Source organism: Atractosteus spatula, chromosome 3 (genome assembly GCF_055471065.1).
Source record: "Atractosteus spatula isolate fAtrSpa1 chromosome 3, fAtrSpa1.hap1, whole genome shotgun sequence".
In the NCBI taxonomy this organism is placed as follows: domain Eukaryota; kingdom Metazoa; phylum Chordata; class Actinopteri; order Semionotiformes; family Lepisosteidae; genus Atractosteus; species Atractosteus spatula.
In genome coordinates this window covers 71,727,139-71,753,629 of record NC_142708.1, presented here as the reverse complement: position 1 = coordinate 71,753,629, position 26,491 = coordinate 71,727,139, and the positions used below count along the sequence as shown (strand labels likewise).

The window sequence follows — 26,491 nt, the reverse complement described above, 5'->3', positions numbered from 1 at the left end:
CGTTTCGAACCACCTCGGCTTCCGTACTCGCTTAGAGCAATGGCTGTGTCGCAACATAAAGGGATAGTCAATAAAAACGGTAAGCGGAACCGACAAGGTCATTCATGACGACATTGGTAAATTTACGTCGCAATTAGATATGAGTGGTAGCATCACTCTCGTGTTAGGGCGTATGATGAGAGGTAGTCCTGGACACCATTTAGATTTTCCATCGTAAATGTTCTCTCTCCCCTGGTCGTACGTACGCTTCCTTGAATGTTAAGCACTTTGGAGACGGTCCCTTCGTCCGCGGTAACTGGGTCAAAGGTCGGCCAGGTCTCCACACTGGATTGCTATGGCTGGTATCGCTCTTCGCTGTGCGCTGGGAAAACGTGAGTTTCTTGTTAACATGTTGGAAGGTCGCATTGACAGACTTATCGAAACGAAGCGTTAATCACCAATTGCAATGTTCTCCTTTCCGCTAGCCGATTTAGTCGCGTCTGCTAGCAACCCATCAAACTGGTTTTAAATTCTTGTCCCGTGGTTTCAACAAGCAACCAAACTTTGCGCCAGCGGTAACAGTGTTTAACAATTGAACTGCACTCCGGAACAGCAGTGCCAGCATCTGTCAGCCCCGTCCGCGCTTCACTGAGCTCATTTTGGAAGCTGTGTTAAAATCCTTATGGAAAAAAAGTTTCTTAAGCCAGTGGCGCGGATCTGGTGGGCTGTGTATGAAGTGGGTGAGAGGTCACGCGTGACCAGTGAGTGACCCCACTGAAATTCTGCAACAACGGTTTTTGGAACGATCGATGAACCACAGTGTTGTCTCAGCAATAACAATTAACAATACGTTTACAACAAACATAATATTTAAGAGGCTCACTGCCTGCTCCCTAGGCTGTGACAGGAGATCACACTCTGGGCTGCAGTAGGGCTGAAGCTGTTCTGATTCCGGCAGCTGTGGGAATTCTGGGATTAGATTTGTTATTTATAGGGGAGAATGTTTGTCTAATCCCAGAGTATTTCTACCAGTGCAGCAGAAAGTGCATCTTCTGTCTCTGATTCTCCCTTCTGGCAGTGGAGCACAACCTGTCCTCTCTGGACAGCCAGGTCTGTCTGTGTCCAGGGTCTATGGTCAGGCTGTGGTCACTGAGTCTGTCCTCTCTGGATAGCCAGGTCTGTCTGTGGCTAGTTTCTATGGTCAATGAGACCATACTTGGTCAAGGTCTGATTCTCCTTTTTGTCTCCCATCCTGGTCCAGTACTCGGTCAGTGTGTTGTCTGCTTTCGTTCAGAAACCTCTGTTTCTTGGATTCTAGAATGTCTCTGCTTACCAGTGTCCGTTCCCTCACCCCAGTCTGCCCCCTCTCTCCTGTTCCTCTCTGCTCCTCTCTCCTGTCCCAGTCCACTCCTCTCTCCAGCCCTGATGTAACCCTGTCTCTCCTGTCCCTCTCTGCTCCTCTCTCCTGCCCTGCTGTAATCCTGTCTCTCCTGTCCCTCTCTGCTCCTCTCTCCAGCCCCGCTGTAATCCTGTCTCTCCTGTCCCTCTCTGCTCCTTGCACCTGCCCTGCTGTAATCCTCTCTCCTGTCCCTCTCTGCTCCTCTCTCCAGCCCTGCTGTAATCCTGTCTCTCCTGTCCCTCTCTGCTCCTCTCTCCAGCCCTGCTGTAATCCTGTCTCTCCTGTCCCTCTGCTCCTCTCTCCAGCCCTGCTGTAATCCTGTCTCTCCTGTCCCTCTCTGCTCCTCTCTCCAGCCCTGCTGTAATCCTGTCTCTCCTGTCCCTCTCTGCTCCTCTCTCCTGCCTGCTGTAATCCTGTCTCTCCTGTCCCTCTCTGCTCCTCTCTCCAGCCCTGCTGTAATCCTGTCTCTCCTGTCCCTCTCTGCTCCACTCTCCAGCCCTGCTGTAATCCTGTCTCTCCTGTCCCTCTCTGCTCCTCTCTCCAGCCCTGCTGTAATCCTGTCTCTCCTGTCCCTCTCTGCTCCTCTCTCCAGCCCTGCTGTAATCCTGTCTCTCCTGTCCCTCTCTGCTCCTCTCTCCTGCCTGCTGTAATCCTGTCTCTCCTGTCCCTCTCTGCTCCTCTCTCCAGCCCTGCTGTAATCCTGTCTCTCCTGTCCCTCTCTGCTCCTCTCTCTTGTCTGCTGTAATCCTGTCTCTCCTGTCCCTCTCTGCTCCTCTCTCCTGCCTGCTGTAATCCTGTCTCTCCTGTCCCTCTCTGCTCCTCTCTCTTGTCTGCTGTAATCCTGTCTCTCCTGTCCCTCTCTGCTCCTCTCTCCTGCCTGCTGTAATCCTGTCTCTCCTGTCCCTCTCTGCTCCTCTCTCCAGCCCTGCTGTAATCCTGTCTCTCCTGTCCCTCTCTGCTCCTCTCTCTTGTCTGCTGTAATCCTGTCTCTCCTGTCCCTCTCTGCTCCTCTCTCCTGCCTGCTGTAATCCTGTCTCTCCTGTCCCTCTCTGCTCCTCTCTCCAGCCCTGCTGTAATCCTGTCTCTCCTGTCCCTCTGCTCCTCTCTCCAGCCCTGCTGTAATCCTGTCTCTCCTGTCCCTCTCTGCTCCTCTCTCCAGCCCTGCTGTAATCCTGTCTCTCCTGTCCCTCTCTGCTCCTCTCTCCAGCCCTGCTGTAATCCTGTCTCTCCTGTCCCTCTCTGCTCCTCTCTCCAGCCCTGCTGTAATCCTGTCTCTCCTGTCCCTCTCTGCTCCTCTCTCCTGCCTGCTGTAATCCTGTCTCTCCTGTCCCTCTCTGCTCCTCTCTCCAGCCCTGCTGTAATCCTGTCTCTCCTGTCCCTCTCTGCTCCTCTCTCTTGTCTGCTGTAATCCTGTCTCTCCTGTCGCTCTCTGCTCCTCTCTCCTGCCTGCTGTAATCCTGTCTCTCCTGTCCCTCTCTGCTCCTCTCTCCAGCCCTGCTGTAATCCTGTCTCTCCTGTCCCTCTCTGCTCCTCTCTCCAGCCCTGCTGTAATCCTGTCTCTCCTGTCCCTCTCTGCTCCTCTCTCCAGCCCTGCTGTAATCCTGTCTCTCCTGTCCCTCTCTGCTCCTCTCTCCTGCCTGCTGTAATCCTGTCTCTCCTGTCCCTCTCTGTTCCTCTCTCCTGCCTGCTGTAATCCTGTCTCTCCTGTCCCTCTCTGCTCCTCTCTCCTGCCTGCTGTAATCCTGTCTCTCCTGTCCCTCTCTGCTCCTCTCTCCTGCCTGCTGTAATCCTGTCTCTCCTGTCCCTCTCTGCTCCTCTCTCCTGCCTGCTGTAATCCTGTCTCTCCTGTCCCTCTCTGCTCCTCTCTCCTGCCTGCTGTAATCCTGTCTCTCCTGTCCCTCTCTGCTCCTCTCTCCAGCCCTGCTGTAATCCTGTCTCTCCTGTCCCTCTCTGCTCCTCTCTCCTGCCTGCTGTAATCCTGTCTCTCCTGTCCCTCTCTGCTCCTCTCTCCTGCCTGCTGTAATCCTGTCTCTCCCTCTCACCTACAGGCCCGGCCTCGTGGCTCCCCAGACTGGGCGTGGTCAGGGCCATGTCGTCGGGGGCGGGGGCTGAGCCCGAGCCCCCCGCGGCGTTCGAGACGCTGTGTGTTACCAGGGTAACGGACACGGTGACTCACGTGGAGCTGCACCGCCCGGAGAAACGGAACGCCATGAACAGAGCTTTCTGGAGGTGGGGTGGGCGGGGCACGCAGGGGGCTCGCTAACGGGGAAGAGTGACAGCCGAGAGGAGGCTGATGGGAGGTAGTGAACTGATCTGAGGATCTTAGCCAGCCATTTGTTTTAAAGAAGTCAGGGTATCTACAAGAGCATGGAGCCATAGTGTTCCACACTCCCACAACCCTTTGTGTAAAGACTTGCCTCCTGTTCACGTTTCACTGTCTGTGGTAACCTGGATAACTGCACCTGGATAATGCCATGCCACCTGTCTCTCTCCCTCCTCCTGTCTCTCTCCCGCTGTCTGTGTCTCAGGGAGATGGTGCAGTGTTTCTCTCAGATCGCCGCGGACCCGGAGTGCCGTGCCGTTGTGGTTTCAGGAGCTGGTCAAATATTCACTGCCGGTAAGACGGAGAGGGAGCCCGGCTGTGCTGTCGTCTGCGTGTGGACAAGAACAACCGTAGCTCCTGACCAGCCGTCCTGTAGAGCCAGTCTGGGGTCTGGATTCAAGCTCCGTGAAGTTGCCCCCCCTACAGACACAAACGATGAAACCCACCTCATTCGTTAGCGCTACGTTTGTGCCAGTTTGTGCTGTTGAAAGTAGTGTTTGTGTCCCGAGATATAGCGCCTTGATGTTCCAGTGATCACGTGACCATACACGGTGACTTTGCCCTCCAGTGACCCCGTCTGCCGAGTTCAAGCGCTCTGTTACCGGCGCGAGAGTAACAGTTCTGCAAGTTTGTTCCTCTGTTTGCCCTGGTGAAGGTACGGCGGTGGATTTTGCATTTAATATCATTATCTCCTATGTGTTTGTGTGAACAGGAAAATTAAATTTGTCTCCAATATCATACCCGAATCAGAAGAGTTGCGGGTGAAGCCTTAAAAAGTGAATAATTGTATGTTCTTACAAAGAGGCTTTAATGAACACGTCTTAATACCTTGTAGCGGTGTCCTTTTTTAGAAATCTGAAGAAGTAAAAGGTTTCGCATTGTCTCCTTCTTAAATAAACATAGGCATCAAGGGACGAGTGAAGATTCGACCTGTCTGTCGAGCCACGTGTTTTAAAAGACTTGAATTTGCAACTTTCTGAACCATTGATGCTCTTTGTTATCCAAAGCACATTGGCCAACATGAAAAGGAACCAGTAATTCAGGACTTTTTTTTTTTTAAAGGGGCACTATGTATAAAGTTTACACAGTTCATAACACATGCGAGTCTACCATCTCACACATGCAGACCGCGGCAATATTGGAAAATATTCTTATTTTCACAGAACAGAAGTGAACATATATCTAGGTTCTCTGAAAAACTGGCGTTATCCACGTGTATGTATTTACAGGGGTCTTATGCGCAAACATGAAACGATGAGCTCACAGTCCTTTTATCTGTGTGTTTCTGGTCAGTCCTTGGTGTGAAGACACAGGTATGACTGCCTTTGTTAGATCGTCAGATTTCTCCCAGGTGAAGTCGTGTCTTCTGCAGTCTGCAATGTAATGACCCAGGACATGTTTGCTTGTCCAGCTCCATGAAGTCCCCCCCCCCACCTCAGAAACAGCACAAACGATGAAACCCACCGCAATTGTTAGTGCTGCGTTTGTGCCGTTGAAAGTAGCAGTTGTGCTGCTTTTGTTTCCGAGATATAGCGCCCTGTTTTATTGGGTAATCGCGTGGCTGTCTTGAAAAAACAGCACAAATGCTACTTTCAAGGGGGGGACTTCATGGACCTGCATGGTCACGTGATCACCGGAAAAACAAGGCGCTATATCTCGGGAACGCAAGCAGCACAAACGCTACTTTCAACGGCACCAACCGGCACAAGCGCAGCACTAACGAATGAGTTGGGTTTCATCGTTTGTGCCGTCTGTAGGGGGCCAACTTCACAGAGCTCTGTATTCACCCTGTGCAGAGTTTGCCCTGGCTGACAGTAGACTGAAAGTCCTTGACGAGCCCCCACAGTCACAGGAGCTCAAACGCCCCTGCTCTCAGGCTCCCAGTGCACAGCGGTGTGGTCCAGTCCAGGTCTTATTACCTGCAGGTTCTCACTGCAGACTGCACTGGTGGAGCTTGTTTGAGCTCGCGCTGGGTGCTGCGGTATCGAGCGCCGCCGGTGAGAGCCGGACCGGCCCGGACCGGACCGCCGCGCGTGCAGACGCTGACGGCGCTGTGTTCTGTGCCAGGTATCGACCTGATGGACATAGCCGGCCACGTCCTGCAGCCCGAGGGGGACGACACCGCCCGCAAGGCCTGGAACATCCGCAAGACCATCTGCCAGTACCAGGAGACCTTCACCGTCATCGAGAGGGTGAGCGGGACGGGGAGGGGCAGGGCCAGTCCTGTCCTGGCAGGTGCATCATGGGGCAACAGGCAAAGCTCCGTGCGGCAGGCTTGTGGCGCCCCCTGGTGGCTCGGCCCAGGGCCACAGCTGTGAGCAGATTAATCGGGGCTGATCTCACACGAGAGGGCGGCGAGCAGTTCGGGACACGTTTACACACGGGGAGGGAGAGTCCAGCAGGTTAGGGGCAGACTGGGGACGGCTGGAGGTCTTGTCCTTCATGGTGTTGTCCCCCGTCCACCTGACTCTCCAGGACACGTGTCCGTCCAGCTGTCCGGCTGGAGAGTGACCGGCTGTCCTCTCACTGGGGGACAGGAGTGGACAGGGCCCCTGTAGGAGTGACCTGGCTGTCCTGTCGCTGGGGGGCAGGAGTGGACAGGGCCCCTGTAGGAGTGACTGGCTGTCCTGTCGCTGGGGGACAGGAGTGGACAGGGCCCCTGAGAGGGGGAGGGGAGGAGGGGACTCGCTGTAGGAGTGACCGGCTGTCTTCTGTCCTCTGTCCTCTGTCCGCAGTGCCCGAAGCCCGTGGTGGTGGCTGTCCATGGAGCCTGCGTGGGAGGAGGTCAGTGTGGGCTGGTTTTCCGTAGCGCCCGGTGAGGTGGTAGCAGGGGCGGGTCCAAGCAGCAGCGCGCTGAGCTCTGCGCTCCAGGGAGCTACAGTGTCTGGGAAGAGAGACAGTGTGTGTGCAGTTGGTGTGAGGCGTGCGAGCCTCCCGCGGGGATCGGCGAGAATACCGTCGGGCGGTGAAGTGTGTGTTGTCGTTGTGCAGTGCGCGTGTTGAGCTGTGTGTGTCTGTCGCCAGGGGTGGACCTGATCTCAGCCTGCGACATCAGACTCTGCACTCAGGACGCCTGGTTCCAGGTCAAGGTAGGAGACCTCTCCCCCTCTGTGAACTCTGACCCCTGACCCCGAGAGAGGTGCCCGGTGCCCTGGGAGTACTGGGCAGTTGAAAGTAGAAGAATACAGATGACAAATCCACTTACTCATGACTGTTAGCCCTCTTAGTAAACACACTGAAGTATACTTCGCTGATACCAATTCACATGACAGTAACGAAAAGAAAGAAAAATATTTCAAGTTTTAAACTTTTTAACTTTGGATTAACTGGGACCGAAGAACTTTATTGCAGTAGACGCAACCTCTCCACTTGGATTTTGTTCAGATGAATCAGACCTGAGATCACAGATAAGACATTGCAAATTCAAAAACCAACAATAACACAATAGATCTATTAAAAAGGATAGGATCTACGTGACCTCAGAACGCAAGTTTAGCTTTATGATGCAGACTTTGCCAGCTCAAGCGTGCAGCATGCCACTAGCCAGCTGTGACTGGGATTTCCCAAGCAGGAGAGCACAGCTGGTGTTTCCCAGTTTTTGTTTTGGGTTTGATCCTGTACGTGGGGTAGCCTTGTGTGGGGAGTTTGCATGTTCTCCCCAGTCCACATGGCAGTCTTCTTCTGTGGGACTGTCTGACTTCCTCTCCCAGTCCAGAAACTTCCCGTTAGCATTGCTGTCCAGCCGCCCTGCTGTTAGGCCAGAGGAAAAATCCTTTCTTCCCAAGGAGCTGCAGGCCGCTGTCCCAGTAGCTGTGAAACTGGTTATTTCAGCACAGCGAGCAGGCAGAGAAACAGCCCCCCCTCTCTGGTCTGGCCAGCCGCAGTCTCCAGGCCTACAGCTGCTGCGAAGAAGAAGGCAGGAGCCCAACAGGGAACAATTAATTAAAGGGGACCAGACCCGCCTTTAATCAGATCGTCGCAGACTCCCCTAGTGGAAGACGGCACCTTCCGTTCTGACAGGACTAAAGAGATTCAGTTCCTTACCTCAGGCATGTGTGGGGTCACTCTTCTTTGAAGCCTGCAACCCCATAAAACGGGCCTCAGAATAGAGGTCCCAGTCCCCCTGTTCACAGCCGGGCGCTTTCAGAACGGATTGAGCTCGTCTCATTTTGCAGTTGGTGGCCAACTGAACGCATGAAGCGCCAGCAGTCAGCCCTCTGATTAGGACCCCAGGTCCCCGAGTAAACACGCAGGCCAGCGGGGTAGGCGCCCCGGCTCTGCTGGGGTCTGGAGTTGGTCCGGGAGAACCGGTCGCTCCGCGAGCCCCGAGCAGGCGTCTCGTCCGTCACAGAAACTCTCCCCTCGCCTGCAGGAGGTGGACATCGGGCTGGCGGCGGACGTGGGCACTCTGCAGCGCCTCCCCAAGGTGATCGGAAGCCGCAGGTGAGCTCCGGTCAAGCTGCAGGGCGAATCACGGCCAGCAGCCTCCCGCCGTCCACTTCAGACTGCAGGGTGCACCTGTGGGCAGGGCCCAGTCCGCCTTCCGGCCTCCAGACACGCCAGGCAGCTGCACTCAAACACCGGTCCGTCGACGACCTCGCCCCTGTCTGACACGTTGTAGATGGCTCCGGGTTGCTGTAACAGCAGCGTCGCCTGGTTAGGTAGAGAGCACATTTAATACAAGCCAAGTGCAGTTAACCCAGTTCCACTCAAGCTTATTTCAGAATTGTACAAGGAATGGAAGTGCAGTACAGAAATATTCCCGCCTTTAATTGGCGTCTCTAGAGTTAGTTTTAGATCGAAGTGTACTTTGTCCACAACAAACAACTAATAACAGGTTGTGCTGTCATACCATGTTAGCCCTACTGCCCTGTCCATTGTAGACAAATGGATTAGCTCTACAACTTGGGGATCAAAGTACAGAGAAAGAAGAGCTTCACATGTTTAGACGTTTTCACAATTTGCTGTCAGCCCTTCGATCGGTGGTCTGTTGATAGTTGATTAGCCATGTAGAGGCCTTAAAGAGACGTGCCGAAAGCTCAAGTCACAAGTTGGGTGCCTCACTGTGTAGCTGCGGTGGACAGGGAAATGTAAGAGCTGGGAAATGTACAGTTTATCTCTGCGTTACCACACGGTTTTAATTGTTTATGTATTATCTGCACACGCACTGAACATTGACACTTGGTCATTACAATTGTATTTTGTTAGAGGTAGGAAAGGCACACACACCTCAACCTGTCAACCTGGGGGCGCTGCTTTTACCCCTGTAGGCTGTTGCCCTGCTTATATTACCCTTCGCCCACTCAGTTTGATCCCGGCTTTGCCCAGACCAGAGCAGGCGGCTGTCTCTGGATTGTGCCTACAGGTGCTCACAGTCTTGCACCGCCTGTGTTGTCGACTTGGCCTCTCCGCTTGTCTGCCTTTCAGTCTGGTGAATGAGCTCGCCCTCACTGCCAGGAAGATGTGGTCTGAAGAAGCCAAGGGCTGTGGGCTGGTCAGGTCTGTCTCCCGTCTCTCCGAAGGGCTCCGTCTGTGGCCCTGTGTTCTGTCATTGTGGATCAGTCTCCTGTTTGTGTAACGGGCTGTATTCTCTCTCTCTGCGAGACTGTCTCCTTTCTTTCTGCCAGACTGCTTGTCTCTCCTCTGTCCGCAAGATCTCTTATAATAATAATTGCTTACATTCATATAGAACTTTTCTGGACACTCCACTCAAAGTGCTTTACAGGTAATGGGGATCCCCTCCACCACCACCAGTGTGTACCCCCACCTGGATGATGCGACGGCAGCCATAGTGCACCAGTCCTCTCCCCACACACCAGCTCTCAGTGGGGAGGAGAGCACAGTGATGAAGCCAGTTCAGAGATGGGGATTATTAGGAGGCCATGACTGGTAAAGTCCAGGGGGAAATTTGGCCAGAACACCAGGGTAACACTCCTACTCTTTTTGAGAAACGCCCTGGGATTGTTAACAACCACAGAAAGTCAGGATCTTGGTTTTACATCTCATCCGAAGGATGGCGCCTTTTTACAGTATAGTGTCACCTTCACTATACTGGGGCATTAGGAGCCACACAGACTGCAGGGTGAGCGCCTCCTACTGGCCCCACTAACACCTCTTCCAGCAGCAACCTCAGCTTTCCCAGGAGGCCTCCCATCCAGGTACTGGCCAGGCTCACACTGCGGTGCTCCAGTGGGCAGCTAGCTGTGAGTTGCAGGGTGATGTAGCTGCTGGCTATAACTTCTGTCTGGGGGGTTCTCTGTCTCTTCCTGCCAGTTTTTTGTGTCTGTGAGAGTGCTGATCTGAAGGTCTCTGTCTGGTTATGCGTGTCTGTTGTTCTGTGTCATGGACAGAGAGTGATGCCGCCTGTCCTTTCCTTCAGCCGCGTGTTTCCAGACAAGGAGACGATGATGAGCGCGGCTCTGGAGCTGGCAGCAGAGATCGCAGCGAGGAGCCCAGTCGCAGTGCAGGGCACCAAGATCAACCTGCTGTACTCCCGGGACCACAGCGTGCAGGAAAGCCTGGACTACATAGTGAGTGAGGCCAATATACTGTACACACATACACACACCCACACACACACTGATCAAACCTCACATACACACTGGAGCCACACTGATCAACCCCACCCACACACTGATCAAACCTCACCCACACCCAGGAGACACACACACACACTGATCAACCCCACACACAGTTTTTTTCTTTGGAAATGTGTCAAAATGCAGAGCGTGAGGTTGTTGAAGCGGGGCTCTTGGGGGACAGGAGGACAGGCTGGCTAGGAGTTCCTGACCTCAGCGCTGCCTGTGCTTTCAGGCCACGTGGAACATGAGCATGCTGCAGACCGAGGACATCGTCAAGGCGGCTCAGGCAGTGCTGGAGAAGAAGAGCCCGAAGGACGTGCCTTTCTCCAAACTGTGAGGGGCTGGGGGACGGGCCCGGGTCGATGGGAGAGGAGAGGTGGCAGAATAGCTTCCTTTCATTTTGTCCTCTTCCTCAGCCTTTATTTGCCTCAGGCTTCACAGCTGAGAGGAGTTGCGTTTTCCTGGCTCATGTCCAGTCGCCCTGTCGTTTGCGTCTTTCTGTTTCAATAAAAGAGTATTTGACGAGGGGAACTGTGGTGCTCTGGATGTCCTTGCGGCAGTATACTGTACGGCGGGCCCTTCACTGGAATCCTGCCGTAAGGACGAGGTTCCTGCGGGAATCTCAGTTGTAATATCCCGGAGATCGGTAAGTGGAGCGAGTGCCCAGGGCAGAGCAGAGCCCTGGGAAACGGGTGGGCGGACTCTCAACCCGTCGCTGGGCAGTGCCTGCTGACATAAGATCAGTTCACTTTATTAACCCTTTACAATCTCTTGCATTAGGAATTTGTCTTTTTGCAGACCCCAGCTTGCTCTCCATGAGACACACAGACAGGGAGAGAAGCTGGGGGTCAGAGCGCAGGGTCAGCCATTTATACGGCGCCTCTGGAGCAGCTGGGGTTAAGGGCCTTGCTCAGGGGCCCAGCGGAGTAGAATTCCTCTGCCAGCTGTGGGATTTGAACCGGGAACCTTCCAGCCAGAGGCGCAGATCCTCAGCCACAGAGCCACCGCTCCGCCACACATGTATCTGGTGCACAATTAATTCTCACGTTTGCACCCATGAAATCAATCACTGGAGCCAAGCAATAGAAGTGAATAAAGGTCAAAGGGCAGAAGGCCACAAGCCAGTCTGCGTGGACAGCTCAGCAGAGGAAATCCAGAAATCAGCAGAGTCCAGCCACGCGCAGGCCAGAGAAGAGACAAAGAGACACCAACAGCATCACACCCAGAACAGAACAAACTTCAGCTGCGTTATTAGCAAACGTCTTTGACAATATGACAAAGTTCAGGTGTCTGTGAAGCAGAAGTCTCTTTATTTCATATGCATATGGAAGTCTGGCTTGCAACCACCAGACTTAAAAAGTAAGTAGCTAAAGATGGTCTTTTATACCATAAAACAAACAAGTTACTACAACACATTCTGAACAAATGATAAGACAGCAACATGCTAATTAATTAGATCTAAGTTGCAGACTAGACAACAATTAGTTCTTATCATGTTCTGGGCATAAAGCCAGCTTACCAAATACATGCCCTTTATCTTACTGACCAAGGACAGGCAGCATCTTTCTAGATATTTGAGCACAAAGCCTACTTCAAGCCACTAGACTGCATAGTTTGCAAAAATACAAAAACAAGAAATGAGATTATCTCACTTCCCAGGTGTCTCTCTTACCTCTTCAGTAGATATAATAATATCATCATAAACTTTATAGAGCACCTTTCATACAAATAGGAGCTCAAAGTGCTTTACAAACCAAGTGTAAAAATCAAATCTTAAAATTAAGAGATATATTTTCAGCTGTAAAGGCAAACACAGTAATAACAGTAAAGCAAAATAAATGTCAATTTATGCTTGAAGAAGAAATAACAATTAGGAAATTCATAATAAAATAAGAACAATAAAAGATAAATAAAAAATAAAGATAAATAGAAAGAACAAAGAACCATTTTAACTAAAAGCTTAAGTAAAAATATATTTTTTTTATTATGTACCGAGCTTGACTGCCTAATAAAAAGTGGAAGTGAGTTCCAGAAAGCCAGTATTTGTAGGTCTCAGGTCACATATAGGAACATGTAAAGACAGACATTCAGTAAGGTATACAGGTGCTAGGCCGTTTAGAGCTTTAAAAACAAGTAAAAGAACTTTAAAATCTATCCTAGATAATACAGGTAACTAGTGAAGTTCTTTCAGAACAGGAGTGATACGTGTTCTCTTTCTTATTTTTGTTCGGATCCATGCTGCTGCATTTTAAACAACTTTTAAGGGATTTATTATTTTCTTGGGAAGCCCACTAAACAGAGCATTACAATAATCGATTCTACTGGTAACAAATGCATGGACACATTTTTCTGCATCGCCCTGGGATAAAAAAGGCCTAACTTTCGCAATGTTTCTTAAATGATAGAATGCAACTTTAGTAACCCTATTTATGTAAGGGGCAAAACAGAAGATCAGAATTGAGTTTCGTACTTCAGATTTAACATATGAAGCAAAAGAGCCCAATTAATCCTGCAAGAGTTCTTTCTGAATTTTAGTACCCAATATCAATATTTCAGTCTTGTCTTGATTGAACTGTAGAAAATTTTGGGACATCCACTGAGAAATATCTAACACACAGTCGATTAGTCTGTTGATGGAGTTTTGATCTTAGATAGATAGATACTTTATTGATCCCGTGAGGGAAATTGCAGTGCAACAGCAGCTTAACACACACAACACAGCCACAGTGTAACGAATTATATAATAATAGTACAATACATACAATACAATACAAGAGTTACTCACAGTCCGACACACAAGAACAAACTAGAACAGAACAGTACACAGAAAATCGTATCACACATATGAATATAAATATAGATGTAACTATAGATATAAATATAAATGTATTGCACAGGTCCCTGGCATATATTGCACAAAAAGTGGTTGTAAACGGGAAAAAGAAAAAGAAAGAGAACAGATGTAGCAGTAGATGTGTAGATGCGTTCAGTCCAGAAACAGGTCACTGTCGATGTTGCCTCTGCCAAGACGCAAGGTGGATGCGTTGTACAGTCTCATGGCAGACGGCAAGAATGACCTCCTGTAGCGCTCCCTGTCGCACCGTGGATGAATCAGTCTATTGCTGAATGTGCTCTTCATTCCTGCAAGCCTGTCATAGAGGGGATGGGAGAAGTTGTCCATGATGGCCTCTAGTTTGGACATCATTCTCCTCTCAGCCACTACCTCCAAGGAGTCCAGGTCAGACACAATGACAGAGCTTGCATCTTCAGATGCAATAGAGATATACAGTTGTATATCATCGGCATAGCTATATGAAAATTGATCCCATGGTTCCTAATTACATGACCTAAAGGTAACATATATAATGAAAAGAGCAGAGGTCCTAAAATGGAACCCTGCAGAACTCCACAAGAAATGTCAAAATGTTTTGATGATTGATTTCCCAAAGCAACAAAAGACTGTCTATTCATCAAATAAGATTTAAGCCATTCTAAAACTGTCCCTGAAAGACCTACCCAGTTTTCAAGTCGGTGGATCAGAATCTTGTGATCAACTGTATCGAAAGCTGCACTGAGATCAAGTAGAGAGATCAGGGCATTTCTCGAAAAGAGTAGGGGTGTAACCCCGGCGTCCTGGCCAAATTTCCCCCTGGACTTTACCAGTCATGGCCTCCTAATAATCCCCATCTCTGAACTGGCTTCATCACTCTGCCCTCCTCCCACTGAGAGCTGGTGTGTGGGGAGCGTACTGGTGCACTATGGCTGCTGTTGCATCATCTAGGTGGGGCTGCACATTGGTGGTGGTGGAGGGGATCCCCATTACCTGTAAAGTGCTTTGAGTGGAGTGTCCTGAAAAGCGCTATATAAGTGTAAGCAATTATTATTATTATTATTAAGTAAAACCAAAACAGAGGCATTATGTTTATCGGCACTCAGTCTCAGGTCATTCACAACATGGAATAATGCCGTCTCTGTACTATGGTGTGAATGAAAACCTGAGTGAAATTTCTCAAAAAAATTGTTAGAGATCAGATATTCATTGAATTGAATAAAAACAACTTTCTCTAAAAGTTTACTTAAAAAAGGAAAATTTGAAATGGGTCTAAAATTGCTGACAACAGCAGGATCCATATTAGTCTTTTTTAGTAAAGGCTTCACCAAGGCAGTCTTGAAAGCATTTGGGAAAACTCCAGTTGACAGAGAGCAATTTACAATAGTTAAAACATTATCTTGCACGCAATCAAAAACCTTAAAAAGAGTTGTAGGAATAGGCTCAGGATCACACGTGGAAGACCTTAATATGTCTGTAACAGTTTTAAGTGTCTGAAGATTATTAACAGAGAAAGATGTCATAACAGATGGAGGTGGCTGATCAGGACAATCAGGGAAACTCACCGTGGTTGTCTGAGCTATATTCTGTCTAATCAAAGTTATTTTATCTTGGAAACGAATTGCAAACTCTTCACATTTTGTAGAAGATACATCATAAGAAAAATTGCAAGAAAAAGTAGGGTTTATTAAATGGTCTATAGTGGAAAACAGTACTTTGGTATTGTCTTTGTGTTTGTTAATTACATTAGAGAAGTACAACTGTCTTGCCCTGTTTATGGGAGTATTGTAGGCGGAGATCTGCTCTCTCAGAATGTCATAACGAACCTGCAGCTTAGTTTTTCCTCCATAAGCGCTCCGATTTGTGACAATTTCCCTTAAGTTGAAGTATTTCCTCATTCATCCAAGGAGTGTTATGAGTGAGACTTTCTTCCATTTGGCTGGTGCAACAGTGTCAAGAGTTTCCTTAAGTTTAATATTCAGAGCATGACCCAGATCATTGCAAGAGGGAGATGGCGCTGTGCATGAAACATTATTTAAAACGTTTTTAAACGTCTCAGCTGTTTTTTAATTTATGTAGCGTTTCTTAAAACATAACATTCAGATACTTTCTTCCTGACTTGTAAATTAACATGAAAGAACACACAGAGATGGTCCGATATCAGTACATCAGATATTAGTAACACATTTGTGTCTAGACTTTTACTGACGAACAAGTCCAAAATGGCTCAGGATCTGCGCCTGTGGCTGGAAGGTTGCCGGTTCATATCCTGTGGCCGGCGGAAGAATCCTACTCCGTTGGGCCCCTGAGCAAGGCCCTTAACCCCAACTGCTCCAGGGGCGCCATATAAATGGCTGACCCTGCGCTCTGACCCCCAGCTACTCTCCCTGTCTGTGTGTCTCACGGAGAGCAAGCTGGGGTCTGTGAAAAGACAAATTTCTTATGCAAGAGATTGCATAGGGTTAATAAAGTGATCTGATCTTAAGGGGTGACCACGTCTGTGAATAGAACTATCCACATGCTGCTTATAGTCAAACGTCTCCAAGAGTCTAATATAGCATTAGCGTCTGAGGAGTTATCAATATGCAAGTTAAAATCACCGGTGAGAAGAGTTTTACCATAGCTGGTAGATGTAGATGCAATTGATAGTAGTTCAGCAAATTCTCCCAAGAAATTGATTGGTAGATTGCCGTGGAAAGACAATCCAATTTCCACAGAGGAAAGCAAAAAGTGATATGAATGAAAATATCCAGTCCTGCCTCGACGACATCCCTGATGTCGACTTTACCCCCAGACCCAACCCCCAACAAAGACACTCCGGACCACAACGCGACTCCACGCTGTAGCAACCCGTTTGCGGCGAAGATGGCCGTGACGTCACCGCGGCTCCCCGCTCTCCGCCAATCGACACGCAGAGGAGGCGTGTCTGACCGCTCACGAGACCCACGGGCAGATATACACGCCGCCGGGTCCGAGCTCGCGGTACCTGCAGAACCAGTGCCTCAGGATGGCACTGTCAGCCTGGCTCCTTGTGCTCCTCCTGCACCCGGCCGGCTCAGGTGAGTCCTGATCGAGCCGCGCTCTCTTCCCTGCCTGACTTACTCTTTAGCTTCTCAAACCTTTTGAGCAGTGACCTGGGAGCAGCAATTTCATCTTTTCACACTCTGCCCGAAAGCCACCCTACTTGCCCGAATCGATTCAAGCCAGCACGCCTCGCGAAACCTTCTGCGACACGTAAATAACCTTCTTTTTTGCGAAGAAAACAAAGTGAAACCACGGAAGAACAGCCCCGCGCAGCAGCTCGTCCCGTGACGAGCCTCGGTTCCGGGAAGTGAAAGTAGCTGACCGGCGCGAGCGCTCGCACCCGCAGCCCTGCCGAGCGTCACTGACGCTCCGGGTTCCGGATGACGAACAGCGTCCAGCCTGGGACTGGGGACCGACGCTGGAAAGATGAGATTACAGACACCCGCTCAGGAGAGACAGCCTGTAACACTACAAGACCCAACAGTTCCCCCCAACTCACACACACACACACACACCACACACACTTCTAGATTGTACCCACCGTCACTCGAGAAAAACTCCGCGTGGCTTCGCTCGCTCCGGTCACCAGCCCTGAGCAGCAGCTGTAAATAAAACCCGCACTCCCACATTCAAACAGCTTTCAGCTGCACTGCTGACACAATTAAACAACCTGCAGGCACTGCTAACACAATTAAACAACCTGCAGGCGTTTGCAGAAAACGGTTCTGTTGGACATTTACAAGCCTCACTTAAAACATTCTTGGGAGACAAGCTCACTGTCTGCTCCCCAGGCTGTGACAGGAGATCACACTCTGGGCTGCAGTAGGGCTGAAACTGTTCTGATTCCGGCAGCTGTGGGAATTCTGGGATTAGATTTGTTAGTAATAGGGAAGAATGTTTGTTTAATCCCAGAGTATTTCTACCAGTGCAGTAGTCTCTGTCTCTGCTTCTCCCTGCTGGCAGTGGGAGCACAGCCTGTCCTCTCTGGGTAATCACATCTACAGTATCTGTGTACAGTTTCTATGGCCAGGCTGTGGTCACTAAGCCTGTCCTCTTTGGACATCCAGGTCTGTGTCCAGTTTCTATGGCCAGGCTGTGGTCACTGAGCCTGTCCTCTCTGGACAGCCAGGTCTGTCTGTGTCCCGTTTCTATGGCCAGGCTGTGGTCACTCAGCCTGTCCTCTCTGAACAGTCAGGTCTGTCTGTGTCCAGGGTCTATGGTCAGGCTGTGGTCACTGAGCCTGTCCTCTCTGGACAGCCAGGTCTGTCTGTGTCCAGTTTCTATGGCCAGGCTGTGGTCACTCTGCCTGTCCTCTCTGAACAGGCTGTGGTCTCTGAGCCTGTACTTCCTCAGGGTCTGTTTCTCTTTGCAGTCTCTTACCTTTCTCAGATACAGTTCATTTCATTGCAGTTTGTGTGTGTGTGTTTCCCAGTGGGTGAGGTAGTGTTGTTTGGCTTGTGCTGTGATTTGCTTGACTTTGATTTGTGCTGCCCTGCGGCTGGCTGGTGTCAGTGAGCCCCTCTCTCTCTCTCTCTCCCTCTCCCTCTCAGGAAGAGTGTTCAATGAGATAAAACAGAGAGTGCTGGAGAGGCAGGAGCAGGCAATCAAAGAGCACCTCCTGCTACAGGCTGCCTCAGGGCGCCCCCTGGTGACAGAGGGGCGTCTAGAGCAACCACTGGACCACTTCGACAGGCAGAACAACAGAACCTACTTGCAGGTACAGCAGTCCACCCGGTGTAGCGCAGACAGGTCGGCGGGCAGTGCTTCAAGCACTTGTCCGGGGGGACGTACCTCAGTGAGCCCCCACACTCCGGGTGCTGGGTACTGCAGTCCTGCAAGGACAAGAGCAGCTCCTGGCTCCCCAGTGGGCTACAGGAGCCCCCCCTAGCTTGTAACCTCCTCCAGCCCTGCTGATAATACCTGACTTCAGGGACCTTGTTCCACACCTACTGCTCTTGGCGTTAAGCAGCAGCCCCATGTCTGTGTGCGTGTCTGTCTGTCTGTCTCTCAGAGGTACTTCGTCAACGAGCAGTTCTGGAAGCGTCGCACCGGCCCTGTGTTCCTGTACATCGGAGGAGAGGCGGCCATCTCCGAGTTCAGTGTGCAGGGAGGTCTGTGTGTGTCTCCGTGACCCCCCTCCCTCTCACACTCACTCACACACACACACAGCCCCCGGCCTCACTGTCCAGCTGCCTCTCTGCCCCAGGTCACCATGTGTCCATGGCGCAGGACCACGGAGCCCTCCTGGTGTCCCTGGAGCACCGCTTCTACGGACAGAGCATCCCCGCCGACGGCATGGAGACCCCCACACTGAGATACCTCAGCAGCCAGCAGGCGTGAGTCACGAGCCACAGGCCTGGCGTGAGCACACACTCACACAGACACAGCCAGAACACGGTCGCGGTGCTGGCACTGCACCTGGGAATGAGCACGCCTACCCATAAATCTGTCCACACCCTGACACCGCACCGAGAGAGACAGACACACTGGGGTCAGTCCGCACCCTGACACCGCACCGAGAGAGACAGACACACTGGGATCAGGAGTCAGTCCACACCCTGACACCGCACCGAGAGAGACAGACACACTGGGGTCAGTCCACACCCTGACACCGCACCGAGAGAGACAGACACACTGGGGTCAGTCCACACCCTGACACCGCACCGAGAGAGACGGACACACTGGGGTCAGTCCACACCCTGACACCGCACCGAGAGAGACGGACACACTGGGGTCAGTCCACACCCTGACACCGCACCCAGAGAGACAGACACACTGGGGTCAGTCCACACCCTGACACCGCACCGAGAGAGACAGACGCACTGGGGCCAGTCCACACCCTGACACCGCACCGAGAGAGACAGACGCACTGGGGTCAGTCCACACCCTGACACCGCACCGAGAGAGACAGACGCACTGGGGCCAGTCCACACCCTGACACCGCACCGAGAGAGACAGACGCACTGGGGTCAGTCCACACCCTGACACCGCACCAAGAGAGACAGACACACTGGGGTCAGTCCACACCCTGACACCGCACCGAGAGAGACAGACACACTGGGGTCAGTCCACACCCTGACACCGCACCGAGAGAGACAGACACACTGGGGTCAGTCCACACCCTGACACCGCACCGAGAGAGACAGACACACTGGGATCAGGAGTCAGTCCACACCCTGACACCGCACCGAGAGAGACAGACACACTGGGGTCAGTCCACACCCTGACACCGCACCGAGAGAGACAGACACACTGGGGTCAGTCCACACCCTGACACCGCACCGAGAGAGACGGACACACTGGGGTCAGTCCACACCCTGACACCGCACCGAGAGAGACGGACACACTGGGGTCAGTCCACACCCTGACACCGCACCCAGAGAGACAGACACACTGGGGTCAGTCCACACCCTGACACCGCACCGAGAGAGACAGACACACTGGGGTCAGTCCACACCCTGACACCGCACCGAGAGAGACAGACGCACTGGGGTCAGTCCACACCCTGACACCGCACCGAGAGAGACAGACGCACTGGGGCCAGTCCACACCCTGACACCGCACCGAGAGAGACAGACGCACTGGGGTCAGTCCACACCCTGACACCGCACCGAGAGAGACGGACGCACTGGGGTCAGTCCACACCCTGACACCGCACCGAGAGAGACAGACGCACGGGGGTCAGTCCACACCCTGACACCGCACCGAGAGAGACAGACGCACTGGGGTCAGTCCACACCCTGACACCGCACCGAGAGAGACAGACACACTGGGGTCAGTCCACACCCTGACACCGCACCGAGAGAGACAGACACACTGGGGTCAGTCCACACCCTGACACCGCACCGAGAGAGACAGACACACGGGGGTCAGTCCACACCCTGACACCGCACCGAGAGAGACAGACACACTGGGGTCAGTCCACACCCTGACACCGCACCCAGAGAGACAGACACACTGGGGTCAGTCCACACCCTGACACCGCACTAAGAGAGACAGACACACTGGGATCAGGAGTCAGTCCACACCCTGACCCACAGGGGTCAGTCCGCACCGAGAGAGACAGACAAGCTGGGGTCAGTCCACACACTGATAGTGAGAAGGGAGGCTGTAAGACACAGACACATTGGAAAAGGAACAGGAAGCAGAAAACATGACAGGAAAATAAGTTCTGAACGTTGTGCACCCTCATTTCAGAGCCTCTTCTCTCTTCCTGCTCTCCTCTCTCTCTCTCCCTCAGGCTGGCTGATTTAGTGTCCTTCCAGCAGAACATCACCTCCCGCTACGAGCTGACACCCCGCAACACCTGGATCTGTTTTGGGGGCTCCTACCCCGGGTCCCTGTCAGCCTGGCTCCATGGCAAGGTACCGACCCCCTGGTGGCACCGACCGCTCTCCTGTGGCCAGGCGGGAGGCTGGAGTGATTGTTGAGCAGAGGCCCGAGCCCAGCTGTCTCCAGGCCAGCGCCAGGCCCATGTGAGCCGCCCGCGCTCGCCTGTGGTGTCGCCTGCTTGTCTCTCACCGCTGGCCTGTCTGGGTTTCAGTTCCCACACCTGGTCTACGGCGCAGTGGCCTCGTCTGCCCCCGTCAGAGCTCAGCTGGACTTCACTGGCTACAACAAGGTACCAGCAGGGGGCAGCACACCGTGCACTGCCGCCACCTCACGTCTTTACCCAAAGGGTTCTGGGACTTGGGAACATGTCACCCAGCCATGTCATTACAGTTACAGGGCAGTCGAGCTCCTCTACTGCAGGTGTTTTTCCCATCTGGTGTCAGAATCAGGCACGTCACACTTGATTGTAAGAATAATTGCTTACACTTATATAGCGCTTTTCAGGACACCCCACTCAAAGCGCTCTACAGGTAATGGGGATCCCTTCCACCCCAACCTGGCTGATGTGATGGCAGCCATAGTGCACCAGTACTCTCCCCACACACCAGCTCTCAGTGGGGAGGAGAGCAGAGTGATGAAGCCAGTTCAGAGATGGGGATTATTAGGAGGCCATGACTGGTAAAGTCCAGGGGGAAATTTGACCAGGACACTGGGGTTACACCCCTACTCTTTTCGAGAAACACCCGGGGACTTTTAATGACCACAGAGCGTCAGGACCTCGGTTTTACATGTCATATTAAAGACAGCGCCTTTTTACAGTACAGTTTCCCCGTCACTATAGTGAGGCATTAGGACCCACACAGACTGCACTCACACCTCTTCCAGCAGCAAGCTTAGCTATTCCCAGGAGTCTCCCCTCCAGGTACTGGCCAGGCTCACACTGCGGAGCTCCAGTGGGCTGCCAGCTGTGAGCTGCAGGGCGATATGGCGAGATCAACCCCCTCTCTCTCTTCCAGGTCGTGGCAAAGAGTCTTGCCAACCCCGCGGTGGGCGGCTCGGACAGGGTGAGTACAGCCCAGCCGCCCGCCGGCCCGGTTCTCCATCCCCGACCGTGCGTGCGGCGCCCCCTGCTGGCCGGCCGGCCTCACGCCCGCCTGCCTCCCTGCAGTGCCTGTCTGCGGTGAGGGAGGGCTTTTCGGCCGTGGAGTCCGCCCTGGCCAGCCAGAACGTCACGGCCGTGTCCCGGGACTTCAGCTGCTGCTCCAACGTGTCCGAGCCGGAGGACCAGCGGGAGCTGCTGTACAGCCTGGCAGACATAGCCATGGGCGCCGTGCAGTATGACCAGGAGGGGGCGCCGCTGGGCATCACCCAGCTCTGCCAGATCATGGCAGGGAACTCCAGCCGGGCGGACAGCTACACCCGCCTCGCCCAGCTGGCCAAGGTACGCCCGCGGCCGCCGCCCACTCCACGCCCTCCTCGCGGCAGGTCCGCTCACCCCTGTCCGTCCCTCAGGCCTACCTGGAGCGAACGGCCAAGCCCTGCCTGGAGTCGTCCCACCAGCAGAGCGTGTCCGAGCTGCGGGACACCACCCTGAGGCCCAGCGGAGTCGGGGAGAGGCAGTGGTACTACCAGACCTGCACCGAGTTCGGATACTGTGAGAATCTCGCCGCACGGCAGCCGCCACAGAGATCGCACTGCCCCCAGTTAGTTTCCTTTCTCTTGGGCAACATTAGCTCACGTCACCAATGACAGAGAGATCCTCAAGCCAACCCCAAGGCTTCTGGGCACAGACGCGGGATATCCCCACTGTCACACGGGGCTAGACTGACCCGTTGACTGGCCACTCACATTTCCCCCTCCTCCTTCAGAAACACACCCCCAGCGCCCCCTGCTGGACACAGTGGCACTGAGTAGCCTCTCGGCCCGTGAGAGAACTGCTTCAGAGACTCTCATTGTCACGGCTACCTGCACAGCCGCACCCCAGCACAGCGCATTGGCGACTTTCTGAGGAGCGTCCCGTCACCCTGCTGGACGCTGGTCTGCTCGGCCCTGAGAGAAACCCCCCCAGGGCAGGGCAGGGCATGCCCAGCACCCCCGACACACGCCACTGGCCCGTACCTGACAGCACACAGTCACGCACCAGCCACTGGGGAGGCGTGTTCACTGCACTGCACACACCTCTGGCTCAGGAGTGGATAGAGCTGCCATCTGTCGCCCCAGGGAGTCTAACGCCCGCGGGGGGTGTGTGTGTGTGCAGATCAGACCTGCGAGGACGACGGGTGCCCCTTCTCCCGGCTCCTGACCCTGAAGTCCCAGACGGAGCTCTGCCCCCTGGTGTTCGGCCTGAAGGAGAGCAGCCTGCCGCAGGCGGTGGGCTTCACCAACGATTACTACGGCTCCGACCACCCTGCCACTCACAGGGTGCTGTACGTCAACGGTGAGAGCGAGGAAGACATTTTATGAGGAAATCTCGACCTTTCTCTAGTACAGCAGTTCCAGCTTTTCAGTTTGTGGCAATATTGTCGCTAGAAGAAGCTGGAAGCCCTGGATGGGAGACTGCTGGGAAATCTGAGGTTGCTGCTGGAAGAGGTGTAAGTGGGACCAGCAGGGGGCGCTCACCCTGCGGTCTGTGTGGGTCCTACTGCCCCAGTATCATGATGGGGACACTACTGTAAAAAAAGGCGCCGTCTTTCAGATGAGATGTAAAATCCCAGGACGTTTCTCGAAAAGAGTAGGGGTGTTGCCCTGGTGTCCTGACCAAATTTCCCCCTGGACTTTACCAATCATGGCCTCCTAATAATCCCCCTCTCTGACCTGGCTTCATCACTCTGCTCTCCTCCCACTGAGAGCTGCTGTGTGGGGAGAGTACTGGTGCACTACGGCTGCCTTCGCTTCATGGGGCTGCACACTGGTGGTGGTAGTGGGATTCCCCATTACCTCTACAGCTCTCTGAGTGGAGTGTCCAGAAAACTGCCATATAAGTGTAAGCAATTATTATTGTCATTCTGAAATATTAGGTTCCCTCCTTCCTTCCTTCTGCCCAAAGCCAGTGCCAGGCACAATACAGGTGCCAGTCTCCTCAGTTAGCGTCAGACAGTACCGCATGTCTGGGGTCTTAGCTAAGGCCCAGCTCAGGGGTCCTTTTCCAGGCGCACAACTACTCTGGCGTTTGCTCTTTCCCCTCTCAGGTGACATCGACCCCTGGCACGTGCTCAGCGTCCTCTCCAACGCCACCCGCGGGGAGAGAGCCATCCTGATCCCTGGAACCGCGCACTGCACCGACATGAACCCCCCCCACCCCTCCGACCCCCCGGCGCTGACGCTCGCTCGCAAGGTGAGAGGTGCTGGGGGGGTCAGGGAAGAGTGGGGAGAATCCAGCAGTAGCCTGGGCCGTGCTGGTATGACAGGTGTCGGCACAAACCCAGGCAGCTGCTGGAAGTGCTGTGTGTAGACCAGCAGGGGGCGCTCTTCTCAATCCGTACCCCTGTTTCCGCAGGAGATCGAGGCCCATGTGGCCGCTTGGCTCCAGTCAGCCTCGCGGGAGGCCGCCTGACGTCGGGGGACCCGTGGGGCCAGAGAGAGAGGGGCGCTTTCACGCTAGAAGCTTGCAATCACGGGCACCCTGCCGCCCTGAGATGTGATTTCTTAACTCACAAAACCTTCTGGCCTCTCGGCCCACAACAACACGATGGCCCGCTCTGAGCCACGCGGTCTACAAGCGGACCGGGCGGGAGTCGGCGCCGGCGCCTGGCACTGCGATCCGACCGGCAGCTGTCCGGCAGGCCTCCGGCCCAGCGCTGTGCAAGGGCGAGGGGCTAGACGACCACATCCTGTATTTACTCAATCGTCACCCGCTTCCTGTACAATAACACTCTTCTGTCAGCGCCTTGCATTCTCTCAACGCTCTGGGGAGGTCAGGGGTCACGGGGAGCCCCCCCCAGAAGTACCCCACTGTGAAACAGCACAGTGGAGGGCGCTCCCCCTGCCCTGGGTGGGACAGGAACTCCCCCTGCTTCTTTTATACTCCAGATCAAGCCCAATAAAGATTTTTATGCTACGCGCCTGAGTCTGGTACTGTCCAGGGGGGGCACTGATGTCCATCGTCCCCCAGCCGTGTCCCGAGGGCAGACTGTCCAGTTCGGACCGACCCGTCAGCCTCCCCAGTCTTGTCCTGACCTCCACACACTCCTACACCTCTGCCGAGCCCTGCTCTCACAGCCAGAAGGACCTGGGTGCTCCTCATGGGCACATTCCTGGCTTTACTGATCTGTTACTCTGTCAGGAACAGGTGATTTGAGAGACCTACGGTATAAGAAGTAAGTGGACTGGGGTGCTCCTGGACCAGGAATGGTGACCCCTGAGTTAGGATTTAGCTGTGGGTTTGTCAAGAAATCTTGGGGTACACCATAACCCTCCCTAGTACCTCTCCAAAGGTGCACTTAGCATTTTCTGTCTCCCAATTTTTAATCACACGAGCCCCTATCGGGGACACGGACATGTCATCCCACAGCAATGGAGCAGTGGCTCTGTGGCTGAGGATCTGCGTCTGTGGCTGGAAGGTTGCCGGTTCAAATCCCATGGCCGGCAGAGGAATCCTACTCTGTTGGGCCCCTGAGCCCCTTAACCCCAACTGCTCCAGGGGTGCTGTACAAGAGCTGACCCTGCGCTCTGACCCCCAGCTTCTCTCCCTGTCTGTGTGTCTCATGGAGAGCAAGCTGTGGTCTGCGAAAAGACAAATCCCTAATGCAAGAAATTGTATATGGCTAATTAAGTGATCTTATCTTACAACCTTTTCAGCACAATAAACATCGTGCTGGGCTTCAGTCCCACCGCCGGCCACATGGGGGCAGCTGTGGTCCATTAACAACCAGCCGGGGACAACAGGAGCCTTGGGCAGAGAGCAGAGACGGAAACTTCATTACCTTCCTGGCTAATCTCACTTCCGATCCCATCTGCCAATGCCCCTGACAGCATGTCAAATCCAGGCACACAGGGGGAATACACATAAACAGAGGGAGAACTTCCAGGCTCCATCAGAATACTGCTCAGCCATCAGTGGCACGGATCCTGAAAAGAGCCACATTCTGAAAACAGCAACATAGCTGGGTGGCTTGTTCCCCATCCCATCACTCTTTGTGTAAAGAAGTGTGTCCTATACTCATGCTTAAACGAGCTGCTTCTTTCCCCTCTGACCCCTAAAGAGTGGGATTCACACCAGGAGATCCATGCACAGTCCTGTGTGTGTGAGTAGGCAGCTAGGCAGGATCAATCATCAGTTTACTGTCCATATACACAATTCCATAAAGACTTGACAGTCTGTCCCCCACGTAAACTCTTCTTCCAAAACGTCAATCACATGCCCTCTTCCCTATTATACTAAAACTACAAGTGCCAAAGGAATCCATTGTCACTGTTATACTGGATACTGAACTCGTCGGTTCAGCCCTGGAGTCAGTGGGCCTCACCCACAGTGTGCTGTTTCTCAGTCTGTCAGTGGGGGTGGGGGGGGTGGGGGTGATTAAGGACCGGGGGAGGGTTCAGAGCTGGGAGGTCGTGACCCCAGTGACTGGAGGGGCTGCCCCGCTCATCAATCACACAGTGGCATTGCTGGGCAGCAGAGGGCTCCTCCCCCCCAGGGAAACAGATGGGCCTGGGGCAGGACCGCGCGCACGCACACACACAGCTTCTCCTCCTGCCCTGATGACCCCCCCCCGTGTCTATTTGTTACTGACGGGGCCCGATACTTGACATTTACTGCTCTCTACTCCACTGCAGTGAAGCTCCACAAAGGCCGAGTCAGACCCACAACCAGTAGAGCTGGCACTGTGACAGTCCACTGACAATGGCTTTGGAAGAACGTTAAAAAACTCCACCCGGCTGGGTTTCCTGGGTGAGCCTCAGGAACTCCTATCCCAGTGAGGTCATCTGGCCTTCAGATACAGAAGGGTACTCACACTCCCATCTCCTCCTCTCTGCTCCGCGTCCTGCTGTCTCAGTACTTATTCTCTGCCCATGTCCCTCTT

At 53.2% G+C, this 26,491-nt stretch overlaps 2 protein-coding genes across 2 annotated transcripts; both read left to right on the top strand.

Moving 5' to 3' along the window:
• Positions 1-223: 223 nt before the first annotated feature.
• ech1 (enoyl CoA hydratase 1, peroxisomal) lies at positions 224-10,813 on the top strand. The gene is made up of 10 exons (XM_088910441.1): positions 224-371; positions 3,427-3,607; positions 3,907-3,995; positions 5,769-5,893; positions 6,437-6,485; positions 6,726-6,790; positions 8,074-8,144; positions 9,129-9,200; positions 10,081-10,231; positions 10,515-10,813. The coding sequence occupies exons 1-10, from the start codon at positions 335-337 to the stop codon at positions 10,617-10,619; spliced, it is 945 nt and encodes a 314-aa protein (XP_088766567.1). The 5' UTR covers positions 224-334; the 3' UTR covers positions 10,620-10,813.
• A 5,214-nt stretch (positions 10,814-16,027) lies between these two features.
• Positions 16,028-24,526, top strand: prss16 (serine protease 16). Its single transcript, XM_088911370.1, has 12 exons — positions 16,028-16,171; positions 17,687-17,853; positions 18,148-18,247; positions 18,343-18,472; positions 20,377-20,500; positions 20,680-20,757; positions 21,485-21,532; positions 21,637-21,909; positions 21,981-22,122; positions 22,726-22,905; positions 23,657-23,802; positions 23,965-24,526. The coding sequence occupies exons 1-12, from the start codon at positions 16,120-16,122 to the stop codon at positions 24,019-24,021; spliced, it is 1,497 nt and encodes a 498-aa protein (XP_088767496.1). The 5' UTR covers positions 16,028-16,119; the 3' UTR covers positions 24,022-24,526.
• Positions 24,527-26,491: the final 1,965 nt, after the last annotated feature.

Coding starts and splice junctions, on each gene's coding strand:
- ech1 (XM_088910441.1), top strand. CDS start 335: ATGGCTGGTATCGCTCTTCGCTGTGCGCTGGGAAAAC. Junction 372..3,426: donor TCGCTGTGCGCTGGGAAAAC/GTGAGTTTCTTG, acceptor TCTCACCTACAG/GCCCGGCCTCGTGGCTCCCC. Junction 6,486..6,725: donor TGGAGCCTGCGTGGGAGGAG/GTCAGTGTGGGC, acceptor GTCTGTCGCCAG/GGGTGGACCTGATCTCAGCC.
- prss16 (XM_088911370.1), top strand. CDS start 16,120: ATGGCACTGTCAGCCTGGCTCCTTGTGCTCCTCCTGCACCCGGCCGGC. Junction 17,854..18,147: donor ACAACAGAACCTACTTGCAG/GTACAGCAGTCC, acceptor TCTGTCTCTCAG/AGGTACTTCGTCAACGAGCA. Junction 22,906..23,656: donor CAGGGTGCTGTACGTCAACG/GTGAGAGCGAGG, acceptor TTCCCCTCTCAG/GTGACATCGACCCCTGGCAC.